The 24,500-nt window shown below is 36.0% G+C and overlaps 1 protein-coding gene across 1 annotated transcript in view; it reads left to right on the forward strand.

Annotated features, from left to right (window-relative positions):
- Window positions 1–23,866, forward strand: part of LOC136843064 (uncharacterized) — a 40,778-nt gene extending 16,912 nt beyond the window's left edge. The window contains exons 5-7 of the mRNA XM_067111041.1: window positions 20,910–20,955; window positions 21,730–22,062; window positions 22,646–23,866. Of these exons, the coding sequence (XP_066967142.1) occupies window positions 20,910–20,955; window positions 21,730–22,062; window positions 22,646–22,958 (692 nt within the window). The 3' untranslated portion in view covers window positions 22,959–23,866. The remainder of the gene's footprint in view (window positions 1–20,909; window positions 20,956–21,729; window positions 22,063–22,645) is intronic.
- The last annotated feature ends 634 nt before the right edge of the window (window positions 23,867–24,500 follow it).

The raw sequence follows: 24,500 nt of genomic DNA on the forward strand, positions 1-24,500 counted from the left end.
ATCTTCTTAGAAATAATAATTCCGAGAAGATATCCACCTTGTCGGGTGGGTTTCATCAAGATATTACCTCGACTAATTAATGTGGATATACCTGCGTATCTGCATTCTTTAATACCCTTACTCTCCTTCCACGTTTGATGACAGTACAGATTTTATGTTGTGATAAAACAAAATTACAGGGGATTGTTGCTACTAAAACCGAATGTATTAAACGTAATAATTTGATAGTTTACTTTATTGACAATAACCCCTCCCAGTATAAATACGGTATGTTAGGAGAATGAGAAAATACCTTTCATTTTTTTTTACGAGTTTGTTCCTTTATTTTACGCCTCTCAGATACGATAAGTGAGAAGAATAAATTAGTAACTGTAAATTGCTTCTCGCTATTGAATATTTCATTGCTATTCTAGCCTTAGCTGCCTCGCCTCGTTGGGCAGAATCACACATAAATATATACTCGTACATAAATATATACATTCAATTTTTTTGTATCTTGTTTAGAAACGGTTAATCTTTCTCCGTCATTTTTCAGCTGAAGCGGAATATTCATGGGTACAGGATTTAATTTAAAATAACTATAATGAAAAAGCATTTAACAACGCCATTGTTAAACTTATTTAGTACTGATTTGTTTTATTTTCTAACACGGAGTCTGGTAATCTTTGTTATTATAGACATTACGTAATGCGTTCTCTCTCTCTCTCTCTCAATATACATTTCAATTAAGGGCGTCACCCTTCCTTCCCCTTTCACTCAATATATCTTTATAGCAGACAGTTTAAATGTCAGCTCCAAGGTAACCTTGATTTGTTCTGGCACTTTCTTTGGTTTAATTCATCTGCGTTCACAACAGGCCGGTGATATCAGAGCAATGGTACGTTATAAGGATAAAGTGAAAAGGATAGTGACAGAGCAATTGCAGTTTATGAAAACTGACAAATGTTAGAAAAAGTAAAAAATTCGTCAAAGTTTCTTCGGCGCAACCGAGTTTTCTGTACAGCCGCTACAGGGTATAATCAAGGCCACCAAAGATAGATCTATCTTTCGGTGGTCTCAGGATAATGTTGTATGAGCCGCGGCCCATGAAACTTTAACCACGGGCCGGTGGTGGCATGTCCTATATCGTTGCCAGACGAACGATTATGGCTAACTTTAACCTTAGATAAATAAAACTACTGAGGCTAGACGGCTACAATTTGGTACGTTTGATGATTGGAGGGTGGATGATCAACTTACCAATTTGCAGTCCTCTAGCCTCAGCAATTTTTAAAATCTGAGGGCGGACAGAAAAAGTGCGGACGGACAGACAAAGCCGGCACAATAGTTTTCTTTTGCAGAAAACTAAAATGATGGATTATTTATTACTGAAGAATAAATTGAAAGTTTAGTTGATAAACAATCGCCAGAAAAAGAGTTTCTTGGGAGAATGACATTTTGTGGTTAAAAAGAAAGCTAACACTTGAATAAGCTTCTACGGGAGAAAATGAGTTTCTTGGGAGAATATCAGATCATTTTATGGTTAAAAAGAAAGTTAACGTTTAGATAAGTTTCTACAGGAGAGGAACAGTTCGACATGTGGCCATGGGTGTCTTTAATGGGTAATTTTCATGATCAAGGAATGGTCCAGTTCTTTTTCGGACTCCCTCTAAGCCTTATCATCCCTTTTTCCGGACTTTCTCTAAGCCTTGTCATCCCCTTCTTGAGGATTTTCTTTAAGCCTTATCGTCCCCTTTTCGAACTTTTAGGACTTTCTCTAAGCTTTATCATTCCCTTTTCGAACTTTCTTTAAGCCTTATCATCCCTTTTTCGGACTTTCTCTAAGCCCATTTAGGACTTTTCTAAGACTTTATAAACCTGATCATCTCCTTTCCTTTTCTTTCTAAGCCTTATCATCCCTTTTTCGGATTTTCTAAGACTAATCATCCCTTTTCGGACTTTCTCTAAACCTTATCATACCTTTTCCGGACTTTCTCTAAACCTTATCATCCCTTTTTTGGGCTTTCTCTAAGCCTTATCATCCCTTTTTCGGGCTTTCTCTAAGCTTTATCATCCCCTTTTCGAACTTTCTCTAAGCATTATCATCCCTTTTCGAACTTTCTCTAAGCATTATCATCCCTTTTCGAACTTTCTCTAAGCCTTATCATCCCTTTGTCGAACTTTCTCTAAGCCTTATCATCTCCTTTTCGAGCCCTCTACAAGTTTATCATCCCTTTTTCGGACTTTCCCTAAGCCTTATCATCCCCAATAAGAGACATAAGCGGGAATATTTAAAGAACTGGAAAAGTGAGGGAAGGAGGAATAGCAAAGGTTTCACAAAAATACTCCATAAACTGCATCTTTAGATCTGACCTTTAGATTTCATTAAAGCAACTGTGGGCAGAGATTGGCCTGATTCCAATGCAATACAATTTCTACCTTTCATTAAAGTAATTTCATCGCGTCACTTCCATCTACTTCAAAATAAGCTCACTGAATTGAACTGAATATAGAATTTAGGCCAAAGGCCAAGCACTGGGACCTATGACGTCATTCACCACTGACACGAAAAATGACAGTATAAAGGTCAGAAAGGTGTAACAGGAAGAAAACCTCAAAGCAGTTGCACTATAAATCAACTGTTAGGAAAGGGTGGAAAGTAAGGTGGAAGAAAGAGAATATGAAAGGAGGTACAGTAAAAGGAACGAAAGGGGTTGCAGCTAGGAGCCGAAGGCAAGCTGCAAAGAACCTTAAGAAATGCCTACAGTGCACCACATGAGGTGCACAGACGGCACTACTCCCCTACGGGGAAAAAATAACCTTTTCATCTCGTAAGTTTTTTGATGACTTACTCCAGTTTAAAAGTTGGAATTTATCCAGTATTACATTCATGAATTGTCAGCCGTCTCGTTTACCAATCAAATTATTCCTTCGTATTTATTATTCATGGCCCCCCAAATACAATCCACTTTATATATTAACTTATAATAACGCCATAACCTGAATTTATGAGAACTAGAAACATTACATTCATTCTGAATTCCCTACTGACTGATATTTTTAAGATGGACTAACATAAAATACCTTGAAAATTATTCTGATAAACCAACTACCAAGACTTTTCTAGCCATTTTCTTCTTGATTTCTGTATCATTCACTAAAAACTTGCCAAAGAGAACAAGGGACAAGACCACAGACAATCATCCAGGCACACACAGACACACACACACACATATATATATATATATATATATATATATATATATATATATATATATATATATTAGTTATATATATATATATATATGTCACACATAACCACAGGTGAAAAATAAGACCTGACTGGGTTTGACTTTATTTTCAAGTCATTGACGAAAATGGCTTGAAAATAAAGTCGAAACCGGTCAGACCTACACCCGTTTCTTATTTTTCACCTGTGGTTATGTGTGATAAATGAATCACGTACAAAAGTGATATATAATATATATATATATGTATATATATATATATATATATATATATATATATATATATATATATATATATATATGTGTGTGTGTGTGTGTGTGTGTGTGTATACACGTGTGTGCGCATGCGTGGGAAAAGAAAAAGTTATGTAAACTCCTGGGATAACCTTGGAAGGCCCGATAAATAATAGTCCGGATTCGCATTGTAGAATAAAAGTTTTCCATTAGAGACAATTGTTTACGGAAAGGAAAAAAAATATATATATGGCAGTTCCTCTCCGGTGTGTAGGAGGAAGGATTTAGGATGGAGATTCATTTCCTACGAGTAAGACGTAGGATATAATATTAGACATCGAAAGAAAACAAAATGAATCCATGCCCATGTCACTGGTCTGAGTAAACATTCTCAAAATTGGAAAACTGCAAATGGTCTGAAATAACTTCATGGCAAGTAACTCCAGAATGATGAAAATGTGAGGGATGGATAACGAACAGGTTTTAGTGAAGAGAGAGAGAGAGAGAGAGAGAGAGAGAGAGAGAGAGAGAGAGAGAGAGAGAGAGAGAGAGAGAGAGATTTTCAAAAATGGAAACTGCAAATGATTTAAAATCACTTCATATACAGGTGAGGTCAAGCGGATGAAAAAGTGAGAGATAAAAAATTAGCTTTAGTGGAATGACAGAGAGAGAGAGAGAGAGAGAGAGAGAGAGAGAGAGAGAGAGAGAGAGAGAGAGAGAAGTGGCCGTTGAGGAAAACGTGAACAACAGCTCTGACAAACAAACGAGGGTCTCTCAGACAAAGGCCTCCCTCTTCCCGAATGTCGAGGTTGGCAAAAATTGTGAGGAAAAACCTATTTCTGTTTTTCTCATTCTCTTCTCTTAGTTTTGCTGTCTGACCTAAGGGGCGCTCTGGAATGGGAATATTCCATGGCAATTCTAGGAACACGGAAGTTGAGTCTTCCGAGGAATCACTGACAGGTAGGAGCAATATCACAGATGAAGAAAGACTAGTAGGCCTACGTACTAACTGTTCCTTTTGATAAAATATCTTAATCTTTGGTAAACAAAATTGAATATTACTGACACCACAAATATAGTGAGAGTTCCCGTCAAACTTTCATTTACAAATTGAATGTTTCACGCACGAATTTATAAACTTTTTTTTTTTTTTTTTTTTTTTTTTTAGAGAATCTACAAAACTCGAAATTTCGGATGAAGATCATATGAACTCCATTGTTTCCTTTCTGTGGTTTTGGATAGTGAGCTCGTTAACGTTGGCTTAGAGTCTGCCATCGACGTAAATAAGCTCAAGGGATGGAGAATACAAATTATCAAGCTTGTTCAAGCATCGTATTAATAAGCAAAGAGCCGGTGGCCAAGGGAAAGTTGTTAACGGACAAATCACATTAAAGCTAAGTAACTATTTTGTCTCCGACTGTAAGAAAGGTTGTTACAGAATGTAATGTTAGACCAGAACCATTAGTATAAGAAGGGTTACAGAATGTAAAGTTACAGAAATTAGTATAAGAAGTTAGATGTTAGACTAGAACCATTTGTATAACTTGAAAAAATAGGTCGTCCTCTTATGCAGAGGGATGGTTTCTAACTAGAACCAAAGACTGGTATAGGATTAGATCTGTGGTATACAAATATGAACAGGTCACCTCACAGCTCACACACATACATACCCGCATGAAAACACGTACATAAACACACGTATACGTACATATACAAAGCACATGGCATAATAATTCAGAGGCATGCAGAGCATATTTTATGAGACCTAAACCAAAATGAATCTGAGCAAGCCCTCAACAAAGAGAAGTAGCGACAGATACCGGTACGAGAGAGAGAGAGAGAGAGAGAGAGAGAGAGAGAGAGAGAGAGAGAGAGAGAGAGAGAGAGAGAGAGAGAGAGAGAGAGAGCGCCCATAAAAGGAAAGAAATTAATTTTGTGAGAGATGCGACCCAAGCTTAGAGTTATGAATACTCTTTGCATCAGTATAATTAAAATTTGTGCGCCTGTGGACGAGGGGGGGCGTCTTCCGTGCCGATGCATCTCTTGTGAGGTGGGACTTTCAACCCCGCTTACCTGCTGCTGTTCTCTCTCTCTCTCTCTCAAAAAAAAAAAAAAAAAAAAAAAGGAGATACTCGTCGAAAGTATCTCCTATTCTTGGTGGTCCTGTGTTTGTTCGTGGTTAAGTGTGACTGGAATTGGGGAATATACATTGAGGGTCCATTATCAACCTTGAGTACACGCGTGCTTATACTTACTATTTGCTACCTAAGTATTGGTTTCATCAAGGCCAAGAGAAAGAGAAGGTCTGCTCACTTCCCCCCAAATCCCCCATGTGGGCGGAGCTTTGTCTACCTCCTTATTGCGTCAGCCGATGAATTGCCGTAATGAGCAGGTACCTCTGAGATACGTCATCGCCTACGTAGTTACCCCAGGTGGGGAGGCGACTCCACCCAATAGGGTAGACGTTGTCTCTCTTGGCCATGGGTTTCATATTGGTCTCTGAATATGTGGCGTTCGTTTTGCAGGTAAGAAAGTCCCATAATTACATTATCTTTTCTGAGGTTATTTCAAACGTCCCCGGATTCTCATTCTTTTCGTTATGGACGATCTTTCGATAACGTATGATTCCAACTCCCTGAAGATAAAACAAAAAGTCTCGATAATATATTGCTCCAATTTGCTTAAAAAAAAAAAGACAAAACTGAAAAACGCGCATGTTTGTAGGCAATCCTCTTTTTAATAGATTTTGAAATTGCATCTCTCGTTTAATCACTTTCATCAATCTGAAAAAAAAATTTTAACGCGTTGTGATTTATTTCCTGTCCTGAAAAATGCAGTTTTCATTACCTGCAAAGCGCTTCTAACTTACGAAGCATATTACTTTTTGCCATTTCTATCCATTTGTTAATTTATTAACTTTTATTTTCTTATTTAACAAGTGGGATCTCTTCTTTCTGTATTTCCCTTTACCTCCTCTTACTTCTTCCTAATGAACGCCATAATATTCTTTGGAAGCTTGAATTTCAAGTCAATGGCCCCTGTGGTGGGATTATTCTATATGAATAAGTTTCATCTTCTTCCTAATAATAATAATAATAATAATAATAATAATAATAATAATAATAATAATAATAATAATAATAATAATAATAATAATTCATGTAGTCAAAGTATCTTTATAGCTGTTCTTGATAAATGATATACGAGGAAATAAATATTTTCTTCTTGGGTACTTATTTCATTGTCATACGAGGGTACTAAAAATTAAATTTTTGTCTTCCAGTACTTTTAAATAACCCGAGGGTACCGTTGAACGAAGGAGCGTGCTGCGTAACATTTCAAGAAAGATATAAAAGAAAATAACAAACAGCAGAATAAAAAAGGTAAGAAATCACATAAAAAACGGGTTGTATACTCGTTATTCCCTGCAATGAAAGCAATACGCGGTTGTACCATTTAGTGACTAATATTGAGTTGTATCCGTCAGAAACGTGAAGAAAATAACCGTTACTCATTAACAATATCCTTACGGAGGGCAAGAAACCTCCCCCATTAACCCACCCCCAACAACCGTCATTTGGCCACAATCTTTCCCGGCAGAAAACACGTTCATGAACCATCACGCTTCAGGGCCCTGGCTAGAAATGAACCTCTGCCTCTGCCCAGGTTGCTTTCCCAGTAATGTTTGTCAAAGAGTATTTTTTTTTATTTTCCCTCTCACATTTGTCTGGAAAACGAGGGTGGGGGACTCACTTAGAGTACATTCACTCGCTGGCTTTTCTTAGGATGAGAGTGTTTCCGAGTTCAGAGTTGCTGCAGAAGTTTCATCGGAGCGAGAGTGTCTCGTCGAAAAATGGGGTCAAATCACTTTGACTAAATCCACGTACGGTGAGATTTACCGTTGGGACATGTGCACAAATGAGGGCCTAAACTCACGGATTTCCTTATTAAAACGAGAGAGAGAGAGAGAGAGAGAGAGAGAGAGAGAGAGAGAGAGAGAGAGAGAGAGAGAGAGAGAGAGAGTTATAACTTGAAAAAGTTACTTGAACATCTAGTTCCCTTTGCACAACAAGGAATGTGACCCTGATGAAAAACAAGACTTGAGAGAGAGAGAGAGAGAGAGAGAGAGAGAATCATTTTCACAAAACCCCCTCGGCATATAACTCAGAGAAAGGTTTCCGATGTCCCAATTCCAGAAAGGTTTCCGATGTCCCAATTCCAGTCTTGATATTGTTATCTTAATGACTGTTAATTGACGTATAGAAAGACAGTTTAACAGCTGCTAAATCTTACGAAATTAACACGGTATCACACATTCAAATTATTAATGGTTTATATTCATACGAACAAAAGTAAAACTTAAATAAAAAAAAAAAAAAAAAATGCTTCTAAGTTTCTTCGAACTTCGGGGCATTCCAGTTTTCTGTACAGCTGCTACAGCGTATAATCAAGTCCACCAATAATATATCTATCTTTCGGTGGTCTCGGCATAATGTTGTATGAGCGGCGGCCCATGAATCTTTAACCACGGCCCGATGGTGGTCTGTCCTACATAGTTGCCTGACGCACGATTATGGCTAACTTTAATCTTAGATAAAATAAAATACTGCTGAGGCTAGAGGACTGCAATTTGGTATGTTTGATGACTGGAGGGTGGATGATCAACATACCAATTTGCAGCCCTCTAGCCTCAGTAGATTATAAGATCTGAGGGCCGACAGAATAAAGTGCGGACGGACAGACAAAGCCGGCACAATGGTTTTCTTTTCAGAAAACTAAAAATGAATATACAGGTGATCAAAATTTTTTTTTCATTCCTAACCTTTTTTCGCTTAAAAAAAATCTGATTAATCTCAAAAGTTACTTTGTCTCCAGACCACTCATCTCGAATTGGTCAGAAGGAGAGTATATATATAATGATTAATGATTCTACCTGGAGCTCATTTATTCCCTGATAATCTAAATGATGCCAAAAAAAATGATATCTTGTAACTATATATATAAATGTGCATATATATATATCTTGTAATATATATATATATATATATATATATATATATATATATATATATATATATATATATATATATATATATATATATATATATATATATATATATAAAAGCTTATAAAATGTGTATATGTATATATATATATGTATACTATATATATATATATATATATATATATATATATATATATATACATATATATATATATATATATATATATATATATATATATATATATAAATATATATGGATGGAGAGAAAGAGAGAGAGAGAGAGAGAGAGAGAGAGAGAGAGAGAGAGAGAGAGAGAGAGAGAAGACATGAAAGACAGATAGCAATATACATAACTACTAATTAACTAGGATGTTATGTTCATTAGGACTCTAAAATTAACTTCGATGTCCAGTGTACAGTACAATCTCTACACTCACATCTTTGCTCCATCAATAGGTACAGTGAACGCCTCAACCTAGAATAACATCTAACTTCCAGTTATGAGTTCCTCTCTTCTTCCTCCATTTCCAGCCAAGAATTTTCGTAGGCAAAGCAAAAACATGGTTTGGAAGGAGAGGGAGTTACGAGCACCCTAATCTCACGTGTCATCAGCCGGTCCATTTCGGGGAACACCTCTGTGATTTGGGGGCCCGTTGTAATTTGGAACATTTGCATTTTGTTTTCGGAATGTTTATCCAGATTCTGCGAGATAGAGGCGGGACTGTCCGTATCCCGTGTCCCTTAGGAAAAAAAAAAAAAAAAAAAAAAAAAAAAAAAAAGTAAAAATTGCGTCGAAGTTTCTTCGGCGCAATCGAGTTTTCTGTACTCAAGGTCGCCGAAAATAGATCTATCTTTCGGTGGTCTCGGTATAATGCTGTATATATGAGCCGCGGCCCACGAAACTTTAACCACGGGCCGGTGGCTTATATCATTGCCAGACGCACGATTATGGCTAACTTTATCCTTCAATAAAATAAAAACTACTGAGGCTAGAGGGCTGCAATTTGGTATGTTTGATGATTGGAGGGTGGATGAACAACACACCAAATTGCAGTCCTCTAGCCTCAGTAGTTCTTAAGATCTGAGGGCGGAAAGAAAAAGTGCGGACAGAAAAAAGTGCAGACGGACAGACAAAGCCGGTACAATAGTTTTCTTTTACAGAAAACTAAAAACTGGTTTGCAGAGACTTCTCTACAGTTTTTCAGAGTCGACGCAGCTACAAAAATTTAGGAAATGGTCAGTTTTTAAGTAACAGAAATATGCTGTATACAGAGTGAGTAATGAATGTTATTGTTAAATGAAATAACAAGGCAAATGACAACCACGTGCTTAATCAATATATTATCATTAACACCTACAACGAAAATTTATAGTCATCACTGCACTGATTTCTTATTAACCATATGCCTTAGAAAAGGTCAGTTATTATTATTATTATTATTATTATTATTATTGAATCCGAACTAGTAAAACCTGTATGCACCATCAAGCTTATTAAATATTATCTGTAATTAAGATACCATGCAGTATTAACATAAGCACGATAATGTCCGTTATCTCTATTATTTTAAAAACAGGTATTATTTAACAATATCATGCCTTAAATTCCAACTTGAAATGTTAAAACAGAAATCGACGCTAGACTCTGCAACTCTGTAGGTCTTGCAAAACTGTTTTATTTGGATGAATATTGAACTGATGATGCAATACACTAATAAAATATTGACATTTCCACATATGAAACATATTTCGATTATTTGTCATAAAGAATGCCTTTCCAAATTAGTTTCGAAATGCGACAGCGGTCGGAAAAGAACGATGGTGAACTGGCTGTCATTTAGAATTTGGTCATTTTCATATGATATAAACGAATAATGTCAAATAAAAATTTTGATTATAGAGTAAGTTTAAAAAGGTTAGGATTCATTATTTCGAAATTGTTTTACAGAAATCAAAGGTTCAAAATAAAAAAAAAAATAATTGAATTTGATTTTCTGTATAACTGAAATGTCTCATAATGATATGCGATACATTGTTCTGGTTCAGTGTATGTATCCTACTATGTATCATCCCAGATGCATGTGAAAATATATTCAAGGCATTATTTTTTGTTAATTTGCATTTGAAATTAACTGAATTATGTTAAAATTTTTCATATCACTCCATTTTTTGGTCCTTTCATGTACAGTTTCATCAGTGAATGGATGCATAAGAGTAATTACCCCTCATTATTTGCTCTCTCAATAATGAATAATTACTTAAATATGTGCAAACCCCGTCAACAGAGGAAAAGAATCATTTTGAAACTGAAAATTTTTGGCATTATTGCCATAAAGATATTAATAAATTAAAACATGATTTTTCGATTGTGATCGATTAGTTTGCAGGAGGAAGACTTTTACTAAAAGAAAACGCAGATGATAGAAGCTAAATTTGCTAAAGAGGGTAAACCCTTTTTTCAAACTAAAGGCGCGCATTTCATGTACATTCAGTAAAATTATACCAAAACTAATTATCTGAAAGGTAGAGCACAAAGCGAGAATAAATGATAAACTTCCAACAAACAGGAAACACAAGAAAGGATTGATACATTCTAGTTGAGTTAAATGAATTGAATACAGAATTTAGGCCAAAGGCCAAGCACTGGGACCAATGACGTCATTCAGCGCTGAAACGGGAATTGACAGTAAAAGGTTTGGAAGGTGTAACAGGAGGAAAACCTCGCAGTTGCACTATGAATCAATTGTTAGAAGAAGGTGGAAAGTAAGATGGAAGAAAGAGAATATGAAAGGAAGTACAGTAAAAGGAACAAAGGAGGTTGAGCTAGGAGCCGAAGGCGCTCTGCAAAGAACAAGTTTCCACGAGGAAAGGGTAATTTTTGTATAATTTCTCTACAAGAAGTATACAAAAATGACTCAACAAAGCATTTTTTATGGAAAAAGTATGAATAATAAGTATTTTCACGTAATATACCAGGTAAGTAAAGCGAAGAAAATAACATTAAAAGAATGCAATTCTTTTAAAAACTGCGAGCCTGAGAGAGTGGGGAAATCCACGGTATGAGTGACACTTAAACTTTAGGGAAAATGCATTCACCGCAGCAACTCGGTTACACTTTCATCACCGCGCATGCGCAGCCTCGATCTTTAACCGAGATTTCCGACGGGAAATCTCACAATCGAGTTGCTTTTAAGCTAAAAAGAACGCTGAAGAATATTCATGTTTGGAATTCTGACAAGAATAAAAAAAATGAAAAAACTGTGAGATTAAACCTCTGGCGAGGAATTCAGCTCTCCTCTCTCTCTCTCTCTCTCTCTCTCTCTCTCTCACACACACACACACACACACACAGATTTACGTAACAGCTAAATGATGATAACAACAATATTAAGGAAAGAGCAGACTAGCATAGGTTATACCATATTTTGAGATCAACATCCTGTGAAAATATCGAAGAGACAAAACAGTAAAGAAAGGTTTTTCTTCTTGTGAAAAGTTCTGTCAGTTAATGGCAAGGGCACCGTGATAAAGTTTGGGCGGTAGTACTAGTCCCACCAAGGAGATAAAGTTTGGGCTCACTCGTTCATTTCTTGATTTGGTTCTTAGTAACTTGGAGTGCTAAACTAAATATAAGTCAATGGATTTATGTGACTAAGTTTAATGTTTTTAAACTTCAATTTAATACAATTTTTCATATATATACAATATGTATGTGTATATATATATATATATATATATATATATATATATATGTATACTGTATGTATATGCATATACATATTGTATATATGTTTGTGTGTATGTGGGTATATATGTATGTATGTATATCGTGTGTGTGATCAGATTTGAATGCTATATCACTACGAGAATAATGATCAAATCAAATTGAGTTAATTCCACTGATTAGGACACGCCCGACAGTGCTGTGCTTTTCTCAATTGTGACTTACACAATTAGGAACTAATCTCCTTAATAGGGACCCAGAATACAACGCGAACTCCTAATTCCGTATCATACCCACGTATTTACTGGTTTAGGCTCTGCTAGCTTAATGATCTGACTTGTTGCACTCTGTAGTAACGTACAACTTGTTCGTGTATTCCCTCGTACTTCCTTATCGATTATTATTATTATTAAATTATTACATCAGTAATAACAACAGCATTTCTAACCGTCACATCATTAGTAACAACAGCAGCATTTATTATTATTATTACATCAGTAATAACAACAGCATTTCTAACCGTCACAACATCAGTAACAGCAGCATTTATTATTATTATTACATCAGTAATAACAACAGCATTTCTAACCGTCACATCATCAGTAACAACAGCAGCATTTATTATTATTATTACATCAGTAATAACAACAGCATTTCTAACCGTCACAACGTCAGTAACAACAGCAGCATTCCGACCCGTACAACACCAGTTATAACGACAGCAGTAATGATTATGATAATGATAATCACTAATACAAAGCCCCTAGAATTTTTCTACAGCGACATAACGCAATCCTGAACTTCATAATAAATGAGAAGCATGACTAAACCGCAATCCTGAAATCGCAAGATGCCATTAAATGAGTAACACACGTATTAATAATAATAATAATAATAATAATAATAATAATAATAATAATAATCACGACGCTCTGTATGACTGCAGATTAATTTTGGCCGGAACTGAATAATTTAAGATATTACCGAAAGCATGACTTGACAATATAAACATCATATAGGCCTACATTAATTACAACCAACGAAAAAATCAAAGCCCATGTATTGGTTTTTACATATGCCCATGTTTAAAAAAAAAACAATAAAAAAGGCTGATTTATCATAACTAAAATGACAAGATGTGTCTGTCAAAAATTCCCTTCAGTTTTTCAACACGCAGTGCCGCTACTGTGGCTGAATTGGGAACCACAGCCATGGCATGCGAGCAACTTAAGCAGTCTAACAACACGCCTCTCTCCCTCGGTACAGAATGTTCGTAAATAATGTTGCATTCCACAAAACCAGTTAGCTGAAAACTACAGTGGTTTTATATTATCTACTCACATTATCACTCCTTCAAGGGGTTAGTCTAGAGGTCTGATGAAATCTTGCCATACTCTTGAGTGCACTTTCCGCAAAGTCCCATTTGGTTCAAGCATAGGCGTTCACTGCAATAATAATAATAATAATAATAATAATAATAATTTTTGCCAGTTTTTAGCAACTAATTGTCATATCTAAATCACTATCTGAATCTTATAACAAGCTTCTTAATAAATGCAGCCTTTGGTAAATGAAAACTTGTTCTAGTCTAAAATGGGGGTGATGCCCTTATGGCCCTTAACCTCTACCTCCTGCTGATATCCGTGGTATACCAAAGTCCATTATGCCTTTTTAACACGCACCACTTCTCAATATTGACTGCTCTTACATTCCCATCATGTGCCTCATCAATGTCGAGCTTCAAATTAGCCACCAAGAGTTTAGCCATCTTCAGAATCTAAAATATTTACCCGCCATGGAGCGTTACGTAACCTGAAAGCTCCAGTTAGGCTAACCCACGTTGTGGAGCTCTGGTCCATACTATTCGTTTCAATACAACGGGAAAATATTTATATTTTAGACAGAGAGAGAATGTCTCCTCTAATGGGAGGTGGTGGCCCCAGAGGACAACAAGGCAACGGTCACTGCCGCATCCAAACTTTAAACTTGACAAAGCGGGAATTGTTGACAGCCTTTCCTCCTGCAACGACCACAAGTAATACTACGTAACATATGGTCTCTTTGCAAAGCTAATACTCACCCGTACAGATACTTCGTACTACCACATTTCCGTTCCCCTACATCTCTCGATAATAGCAATATACAGTAGATGAGGATTAATTAGCAACTGGCAGCCCAAGCCAATTAGTCGGTGCGGACGCTCATCGAGTCCTTACTTCTTTAGAGATCTGGCCAGTCTTTTAAAAATACACCACCACAGTCGGAAATCGCTTCTCTAGACAATATGACGAGCACCACCATCTTTTGAGCAAAAAATTGGCTTTGTATTATAAGTTTGGATTGTTTAGAATGCCATACAATCCCCTTTAAGAGTACAATATCTCCGAATTGCTTAAATTCAGTTTGACGTACGCCTGATGCTACATGAAAAACTTTGGAACAAATTCATCGTCCTCACAACGCCCAGAAGAGCTTTGTTTTGGGGAAGGCGGGGTGGAGAGAGGGAAGGGGCTGCATTCACAATTCACGGTAAAATGTAACTAACCCTGGTTTTCGTCCTCATGAATTTATTGATTGATATTTATTTTAGGTACATTTTAATGAGGCTTCATTACATCTCGATCAGGAAAACGGCTAGGCTTACGTCAGTTAGTATTGTTTCCCTGATATCCGCTGGCATTCTTAAACCCTTTAGGACTGCTCTAGTAGTGTTGTATCTTATGCAAAAACTAAGAATTTATTACCTAATCGGAAAGTGTCTGGGAAATAGTTTTGACAGGACAAACATGAAGTGATAGACTGGCCTAATAACGCCTGCAGTTGCCGCATTCCTCTAAATACTGCGAAACCGACCTTCGTAGTTCGAAAAAAAATTATTAAATTTCTCTGTCTTGCCACTTTTGAGTAAATTTTGTAGTCATTGCTCACTTCGAAAAAGCGTGTTTATATATATGTATACATATTCAAAGGCCAAAAATTTTCTAAGGTCTGGCTAACTGCTTTGAGATTAGTCTAGGCTCTAGACCGATAAGAATACGTAAGGTAGCAGTGACTCAGTGAGAACCACGATTAATGGAGTACTTTATTAATCCTGGTAAGAACGCCGAGTCCTTTGGGCCAAAAGCATCTTGGCGTAACCATGACAGACAAAGGAAGGCAAAACTCTCCTTCCTATATCAGATCCCAATTATTGCTTGGGACCCTGAGCCACCACTTCCAATTGCCGACCCCAATTATCCTGATTAATGGGTCTATTTTGGTGAGCTCGTAATTGGATAGTAATTGGAAACCCAATTCCCGACCATAGACCCCCAAAAAAACTTTTCTCTCTCTCTCTCTCTCTCTCTCTCTCTCTCTCTCTCTCTCTCTTTATCGTCAAACCCCTCCACTCAGCTAGACAAGGGTAGACTCGACACCCATAAACAAACGGGTTTGGCTCTCTACCTAAATTATCCCGGCGTCAGATAGAGAAATAAAAAAAGATAAAAACAAAAAATGGGTCTAGAACTTCTGTGAAGTATCGCAGGGGATTCTGGCGTAATTTCTAGGGTCGATTGTAATCTAAACTTGTGTTGGCTGCGATGCCGAGTCTTGTTTTCCAGTTCCTTCTCTCCTTTTATTGATTGCTGGCCGTAACCGGCTAGCCCGGGGAAAAAAAAAATATAATGCTGATATTTATGGAGGTAGGAGAGAGTCTCTCTCTCTCTCTCTCTCTCTCTCTCTCTCTCTCTCTCTCTCTCTGACTGCCTGTCACTTAGATACAATTATCTATAGATGCAGGAGCGACGGGTATCAAACTGCTGTAATTTGTTGCAATTTGAAAGAGAAATCGATGTAACGGAAAAAAAAAAATTAAAAGAAATTCCTGAGAGAGAGAGAGAGAGAGACTATAACTAAGACACATAACTGAAGCTTTTATTTTTATAAAGCCAAATTACCGCTTACACACTTAATAATAATAATAGGTTTTAGAAGAACCTTAAAGTTAATGCAGAGACAAGTAATATTAAAATCCCAGTATGTGAAGAACAATTTTCACATCTCATATCGTTTTCCTTCAACTGATCTCAGATTCACAGAAAAACGAAGTGGCGTAGATACGAATTTAAAACGGAACGGGAAAATAAAATCTAGCCAAAAACAGACTCTGGGTCCTTACTTATTTCAGTCAACCTTATTTTGAATATGACATTATACGCAAGAAAATTTTCATTATTAGTTATTATTATTATTATTATTATTATTATTATTATTATTATTATTATTATTATTATTATTATTATTATTTGAGAGAACCCTATTCATATGGAACAAGCCCACCACAGGGGCCATTGACCTGAAATTCAACCTTGCAAAGAATATGGCGTTCATTAGCATGAAGCAACAGAAGGTAAAAAGAAAATACAGAAAGAAGAGATGTTATAAAAAAAAGTGAAAAAACTAATAAATAAATAGATAAAAATGTAAATAAATTACTAAAAATAAAAGGAGAATTGTATTACGGCAGTCTGTAAGGTTTAGAAAACTAATGGAAATGTCTTAATTAACGTAATTTAATGTGTATACTGGAATTTTTTTTTTTTTTTGTAAAAAATGTTATAAGAAAAAGTCCACTGTAATATTTTCCACCGAAGTTGATTAATACTCCCATCGAATTTGTGGGATTGTCTACTGCACGAAAAGGTACAGGCGAGAAATATCGGAGTCATTTGTCTATAACGAGAAGCTTTGTCAGCTCTCTCTCTCTCTCTCTCTCTCTCTCTCTCTCTCTCTCTCTCTCTCTCTCTCTCTCTCTCTCTCGTACGAACGTTAAAGTGGCTGTTTCTTCTAACGTTCGTCTCCTCTCGTTCATAAGTAGAGAAAGTGTAGTAATATTTAACTTACTTTTTTTTCTCTATCTATCTATCTATCTATCTATCTATCTGTCTGTCTGTCTATTTATCTAGCTATCTGTCGATTTATCTAGCTATTTATCTATTTATCTATCTATCTGTCTATTTATTTAGCTATCTATCTATCTATCTATTTACTTATATATCTATTTATCTATTCATCTGTCGATTTATCTAGCTATCTATCTATCTATCTATTTATTTAGCTATCTATCTATCTATCTATTTACTTATATATATCTATCTATCTATCTATCTATCTATCTATCTATCTATTTATTTAGCTATCTATCTATCTATCTATTTACTTATATATCTATTTATCTATTCATCTGTCTATCTATCTATCTCTCTTTATCTTTATCTGTCTATCTATCTATCTGTTTATCTAGTTATCTATCTGTCTATCTATCTATTTATTATTTGTGTCGTTCTTGTACCAAGATGGGTGAACCATGTATCGGCGAAGATATATTAAATTGCTAAACCATTGCATTTTTTTTCATCAAAGATTGTTCAACTGTCTGTCTGTCCATTTGTTTCTAGTTTTGCCTTTTTTTCGCATAAACCAAAAAAAAAAAAAATTCAAACATAACTATGTATAAATATAGTTAACAAACAGAGATACCAGTCTTCAAGCCACACATCAGTTTCAACATGGCCGACAAATCCCAATTTGCATGCAAAGTGATACAGGGCCTTGGATATCGCATGGACCAGAGGTACAGTAAAGACAAGATGGCAACAATAGATAACTGGTAAAAAAAAAAAAAAATCAGGAAGGAGATGAAGAGAGAAGGGAAGAACGTACTAAGTACTCAAGTTTAAATAATGATGTTAAACGAAGCTAAAGAAAGATGAGAGATAATATCTACAATAAAAGGGGGTAATGATGAGAAATTGGGACAGTGGGCTGGACGATGGCAAATATAAATGCTAAATTTATATCATCACCGTTACACATACACAGACACACACACACACACAAAGATTGATTCACATATCAGGTTGAAATGGCTGGAGTCTGAGCGGCAAACGAATTGAATTGAATATAGAATTTAGGCCAAAGGCCAAGCACTGGGACCTATAAGGTTATTCAGCACTGAAACAGAAATTGACATTAAAATGTTTGAAAGGTGTGACGGGAGAAAACCCTCACAGTTACACTATAAATCAATTGCTTGGAGAGGGTGGAAAGTAAGATGGAAGAGAGAGAATATGAAAGGAGGTACAGTAAAAAGGAACGAAAGGAGTCGCAGCTAGGGGCCGAAGGCACGCTGCAAAGAGCCTTAAGTAATGCTTACAGTGCACGAGCGGCAGACGAAGGCACCTCCATTGAACCCGCTAAAGTAATTTGAATATAATAGACACGTATCCTATAGATGGATATTTGGAAGCAATGATGACCTGTAATACTGGATTTCAATAAATGTTAAATTTTAATCCCTGCTATATGAAATTGTATCTGTTTATATTCGTCGTTTTATCCATTTGAAATATTAAATGAAAAAGGGCATTTTTTGGAATAATAAAAGAAAGTCAAATACGCACACGACACTTTATTCCCTCTTGAATGAAACGAGTTATAATAATATCATATGGCCGAATTATGAAACTGTTGAATTGGCTGTTTTTTTTTTTTTATTACAGAAAATATACACTATTTTACAGTTTTAACAGTATTACAAGTAGAATTTTATCGAAGTTGAATTAAATTTACCAAAAAAAATTTACAATATAATTTTATCCTACCGTTCGGGTTTACATAAAAATTTTTAAATTGCTGCTCGGCCATTTGAGTCTAAACGATTGTTTAACTTGTAATGTTGTTACAGCCAAAGCAAGTCGTTTGAAGAAATTATGCGGATAAATCTGAATGGAACAGTTATTTCCCCAAAAGAGGTTTTTAGAACCCAGGAGTTGGCAGCCCCTGTCTTCCAGCGTAATAACAGTGGCAATGAATTCGATAATGTAAGTAATTTTTCTCACGAGTTTTGCTTGATAATATTGTTGCTTATAAATTGCACATCATGGTGTTTCAGGTAATTTAATATGGATTTTATTATTTAAGCAATTATCAACTAAGTCCTGATTGAAATAACTTGACCGACGCATCGTCTAAGTGCAAGTTTCAAGGAGCGCATTCTTGCTTCTCAGTTGCTTAATCATTTAGATTAAAAATAACTTAATCTACTGACGTGAAAAATAACCTTTGTAAAGCTGGAAGCTGATGCACTGCTCCTGTTGGTTCAGTTCCGTTAAAAGGTTAAACATTCCAGCCAATATTTACAATGTTTCTAAAGAGGAACACATCCAGTAGGCGTTGCCATTTGTTTATTTAGCTGTGGCAAGTTGTTCATGAGCAATAAAAGCATCCGTGGTACTGATAGTGAAGGGCCATAAAGCATATTAAAGTAGGCTAATCTTTTGTTGCAAAACAGTATCGGCATCGTAATATCTGATTAACTGTAATTTTTGGAAAGTGATAATTTGTTCTGCGTTGATCCGCAATTACTTAAATGGATAAAAAGTAGAATTATCAATACTGTCAATGTAAATAAAATTGGATTTAAAACTTCTGTTCAAAAAGTATTCACGAGTCAATATGTTTGTAATTTAAAAACATATTTAGATGGATAGTAAAAATTGTAATGTAGTGAATATACTTTAATTCCTAATTTTATTTATGTAAATGTATTATGATGTATATACAATATTACAAATTGTAAGAATTGTAAACGTATATTTTCTTAATAAAAGGAAAAAAAATTTGTTCAGTGCTAGTTGAGGTTATTTCAAAACAGGAACCACGTGTAAAACAGAACTGTAAAGTAGTATATCATTCGAAATCATTTAGATGTTACAAGATTTTGATACCAGGTTAGTGAAAGTCAGATGGTATAGAAAGTATAACCTCGAACATTGAAAACCCTTTCATGTATACAACTTAGTTGAACCAAGACATCTTTGCATACTATTTGGAATTCCTCTCTTGTAAATATAGAATATTAATTTCTCACCAACACGTAATTCCATATTACCAGTAGTCGAGCGATGATCATTTTAGCATTTTTTTCTTCATGGAATGTAAAGGGAGTGTTAAGTATAATAAGCGGCAAATATCTTACTTTCAATGTTTTTTATTTGTGGAAACGAATAAGAATCACTTCGTTATCTGGTCAGTTATGGAAAGACGCAGTATAAGAATGAATCTTGTAACTTTTATGTAAGATATTTAACTTCAAAGATTATCATATGGGATTACCGAATCCCCCACATAGGACTATTCTACGGTAGTCAGGAACTGAAATAAACGTATACAGCAATCACATAGCCTTGAGAACTGAACTGAACTGAATTGAATATAGAATTTAGGTCAAGGGTCAAGCACTGGGACCTATGAGGTCATTCAGCGCTGAAACGGAAATTGACAGTAAAAGGTCTGAAAGGTGTAACAGGAGGAAAACCTCGCAGTTGCACTATGAATCAATTGTTAGGAGAGGGTGGAGAGTAAGATGGAAGAAAGAAAATATGAAAGGAGGTACAGCAAAAGGAACGAAAGTGGTTGCAGCTAGGGGCCGAAGGTACACTGCAAAGAACCTTAAGTAATGCCTACAGTGCACCACATGAGGTGCACCATAGGCTTGAGAACTCGACTTTATGGTCTTAACTACTTAGAAAATAGTTAATTCACTTTCTTTTTCTTAGTTGTTTACAAGTAGGTTGAAACCTCTATTACTTTACTGGGCACTTCAGGTACTGTTATTTCTAACAGGTTTTAGAAATGACAACATCTGCAAACATTAATAATCCTTTCTTATTTTCAGCGCAGCTGTTCACGCTTTACGGCGGAGGTTCTCCATGTGTAAAAGAGTAAGTGAAATTGATAGATCATCTAATGTACATAATGTATCTCAAGCCAATTTAAGACTGTTAAAGTAATCTAATTGTAATAACTTATTCCTGTTACTCGTGGGCCTGTTTATCAACAGTATGATGTGAATTGTAGGTGGAACCTTATCATAGATATACTACACTTTGGTGGGGCTTTTTTGAGAAGATTTTTTTTATTCTCGTTGGGGAACAGAACACAACAAGAATAAAAAAATCTTCTGAAAGCACTAGTCTCTGGAAGGAGAGAAGGCTATGAGAATTGTGCCTACCACTGTGAATCGTGCCACTTGCAATTTCCTGGTAGATTTGTCTTTAACATACTATACTAGATAAAACTAAGAGTATATACTGCCTTAAAATGTTAGACTGCAGTATCTGCAAAAATACAAAACTGAGAACAATGGTAGATATTGCAGTTTTCCCTTGCCTTACTACTGATTTTGCAGATACTGCAAATGGGACCCCCTAAATAAAGCATTGAAAATTCATTCTGAAACTGCAGTAACTTGTGTATTAGTGTTTCGCGAGCCCAGTAGGTGGCATATCCCAATTTCGAAAATTTTGCAGATACTGCAATTTTCCATTTTAGGGCAGTATTTTATACCAGATCTTCTTATGGCGTAGACTTAGTTAAAATGCCAGCCAAAATCACGCACCTATATATTATAATAATTATTCAGTACAGGAATTATCTATTATTATGAGTTAGGTATTAATCCATTTTGTTGCATGAACCTCTATTGTATCCACCAGAGATTGTGGCGGTTTCTCTTGCGTAACGTATACCAGCGGATTCTTCCGATCCTGCCGTAAGAAAAATCCAACGACCTCGCTTGCCAACAGTAGTCAAGGTCATCGCCTGTCCTCCATCTCCATTTCCTCTATAAACGAGTTCTCGACTGACCAGCAGACAGTATTTCACGAACCGGACGAGAGACGAGATCATTCAACGGCTACCGAACGCCCATCGACGACTGAATGTCCCGGAACAAATTCACAACTGAACGGAAACATTTTCCAGAAGAAGAATTCCAGGCAAATACGACGTTTACAGTTCCGGAACAAATCGCCGGAAACAGGACAGAGGTGAGAGTTTTGTGGATTATGTTGGTTTAATGTATGGAGGAAGTTATCGTTAATGTTTTTGTTTTTATTAGATGCCTTTATTAAATTGCTGGTTGATAGGACGTGCTGGTGTTATAAGTAACCTTTCAAGGATGGAAAGATATAAAGGTATAACTCATCCCATAGTGTGTAACTGCTCCAGTTTCCATAAAAGATATAAATGTGCATCACAGAAGAAATGAAAGCAAATTCATCAGAGCATTACTTTTAAACATTGCGTTTAATATAAAGTTCTATGTATGAAAACCTCTACATCAGTATGATTATTATAATAGTTATCATTCTCTTAAAATCTATATTCACATTTTTTCATCGTTTTTACAATAGACTTTGTTTATACCTCTGAATTTACCGACCAACAGGAGTGAAAGCATTTGCATTTAATATAAAATTCTATATATGAAAACAATCTCTAGATCGACATGATTATCATAATAGCCGTTGCTATCATTCCCTTAAAGTATATATTTTAATATTTTCCCCACCGTTCTTACAATAAACTTTGTTTATATCTGTTTATATCTCCGAATTTACCAATCGACAGGAGTGAAAGCATTTCCAGAAGTTCCCTACTGCTCACCCGCACGAGATCCATCGGGTCACTGGGCACCTCCATGTTAGAAAGTAATTATTTCTCAGCTGCCCCTGGAATCTCCCTCAAAAGTGACGGGTCTCCACACGACCAGAGTAACCTGCCTGTACAGAAAACTGGTCCATGTCCACCGCAGGGTTCCTTTTCCTCTTTCGTCAGCTCCTTCGTCTGTAGTAATTCCGGAGAAGGAGTTGGGGGATGGTCAACGAGTGTCGTGTCGTCACCTTTATGCATTGTTTCGTCCACTCCCGTTAAAACGAAGTGATTAGAACAAAGTGGAATAATAACTAGATTTCATCGTCTATCTTGTCAGTTCTCTCAGGAGTTAGTTTTCAAAAGCACCTCAACGTTAAATACACAGAGGGCCGTGGTTTTCGTGAGCTATAGCCTGTGAATTCTGCCAGGAGTTAGTTTTCAAAAGCTCCTCAACGTTAAATAGGCACGGGGCTTTGATTTCCACTGTGCTAGATCTAAGGACGATAAAACACAATTCATGTCGTTTTTGTTGATCAGTTTTGCTTTCACGTCACTGTTATATATATTATGCAACATCAGCTAGGTCATTTTATATCTGACTACACATTTAATGTTATGGTCTATATGTAAGCGTTCCAATCAACATCACAATTCATAACGTTTTTAAAGATCAGTTTTGCTTTCACGCCACTGTTATATATCAGGCAAAATCAGATAGGTCAATATTTATCCCATTATACATTTGATGTTATGGTCTATCCGGCCTATACTCAAGCGTTCCCATAAACATACATCACCGTTCAATTATCCTGAATATTCACAACAATTTTCCAGTACTTGTCATTGGCGTTCTATTTTTGACTGACCTGCGATAACCACAGATCGCTCCGGGAATAGACGTACGTCATTATCAATGCGTCAGTTTCAGTAATTGTTCAGGAAAATGGTTTCATTCGTCCATACCTCAATCGGCACTGATTATTTCCTAGCGGTCTGTAATCAAGGGCGTAATTGAAATGTATATAGCTCTATGATGAATATGTTATTTTGATAAAGGCTAGTCAGTCTCGTCTCAGTTGCAAATCGGACTCGAATCGTCTGCTATTTAGAGGCATTTGATCTTTCAGTGTGGATTTTAGAATTTGATGTATGGATAGAAAGCGTATTAGCGCAGGAAATAAATGCAGCGATGATATATGATGAGGTCTTTTTAACCTAATGTGTGATTCTAAAACCTGTGATTAATCTAAAGTGTAGACTAAAACAATAGTCAAATATAATAAGTAACAGTTTTCATTGAACTGAATTGAACTGAATATAGAACTTAGGCCAAAGGCCAAGCACTGGGGCCTATGAGGTCATTCAGCTTTGAAACGGAAATTAACAGTAAAAAGGTTTGAAAGGAGTAACAGGAGGAAAACCTCGCAGTTGCACTATGAATCAATTGTTAGAAGAGGGTTGAAGAAAGTAAGATAGAAGAAAGGGAATATGAAAGGAGGTACAGTAAAAGGAACGAAAGGAGTTGCAGCTAGGGCCGAAGGCAGGATGCAAAGAACTCCAGGAATGCCTACAATGCACTGCAAGAGGTGCACTGACGGCTCTGTAACCCTGCCCCCGCCTATGGGGAACAGAGTTTTCATGTTGAAAGCTAACTATTGTGAAAAATTAAAACGTCTCTTTTTCTATTGGCCTCTTAAATATATAAGTATGGCGTTACATATTTAATGGTATTTCAACTATCTAATCTGAAGGTTTTACCATATAGGTCTTTTAACGGTTGTTCATACGTAACCGTAACCAGTGACTACAACATTTACCACTTTACGCTAGC

Source organism: Macrobrachium rosenbergii, chromosome 2 (genome assembly GCF_040412425.1).
Source record: "Macrobrachium rosenbergii isolate ZJJX-2024 chromosome 2, ASM4041242v1, whole genome shotgun sequence".
Taxonomy (NCBI): domain Eukaryota; kingdom Metazoa; phylum Arthropoda; class Malacostraca; order Decapoda; family Palaemonidae; genus Macrobrachium; species Macrobrachium rosenbergii.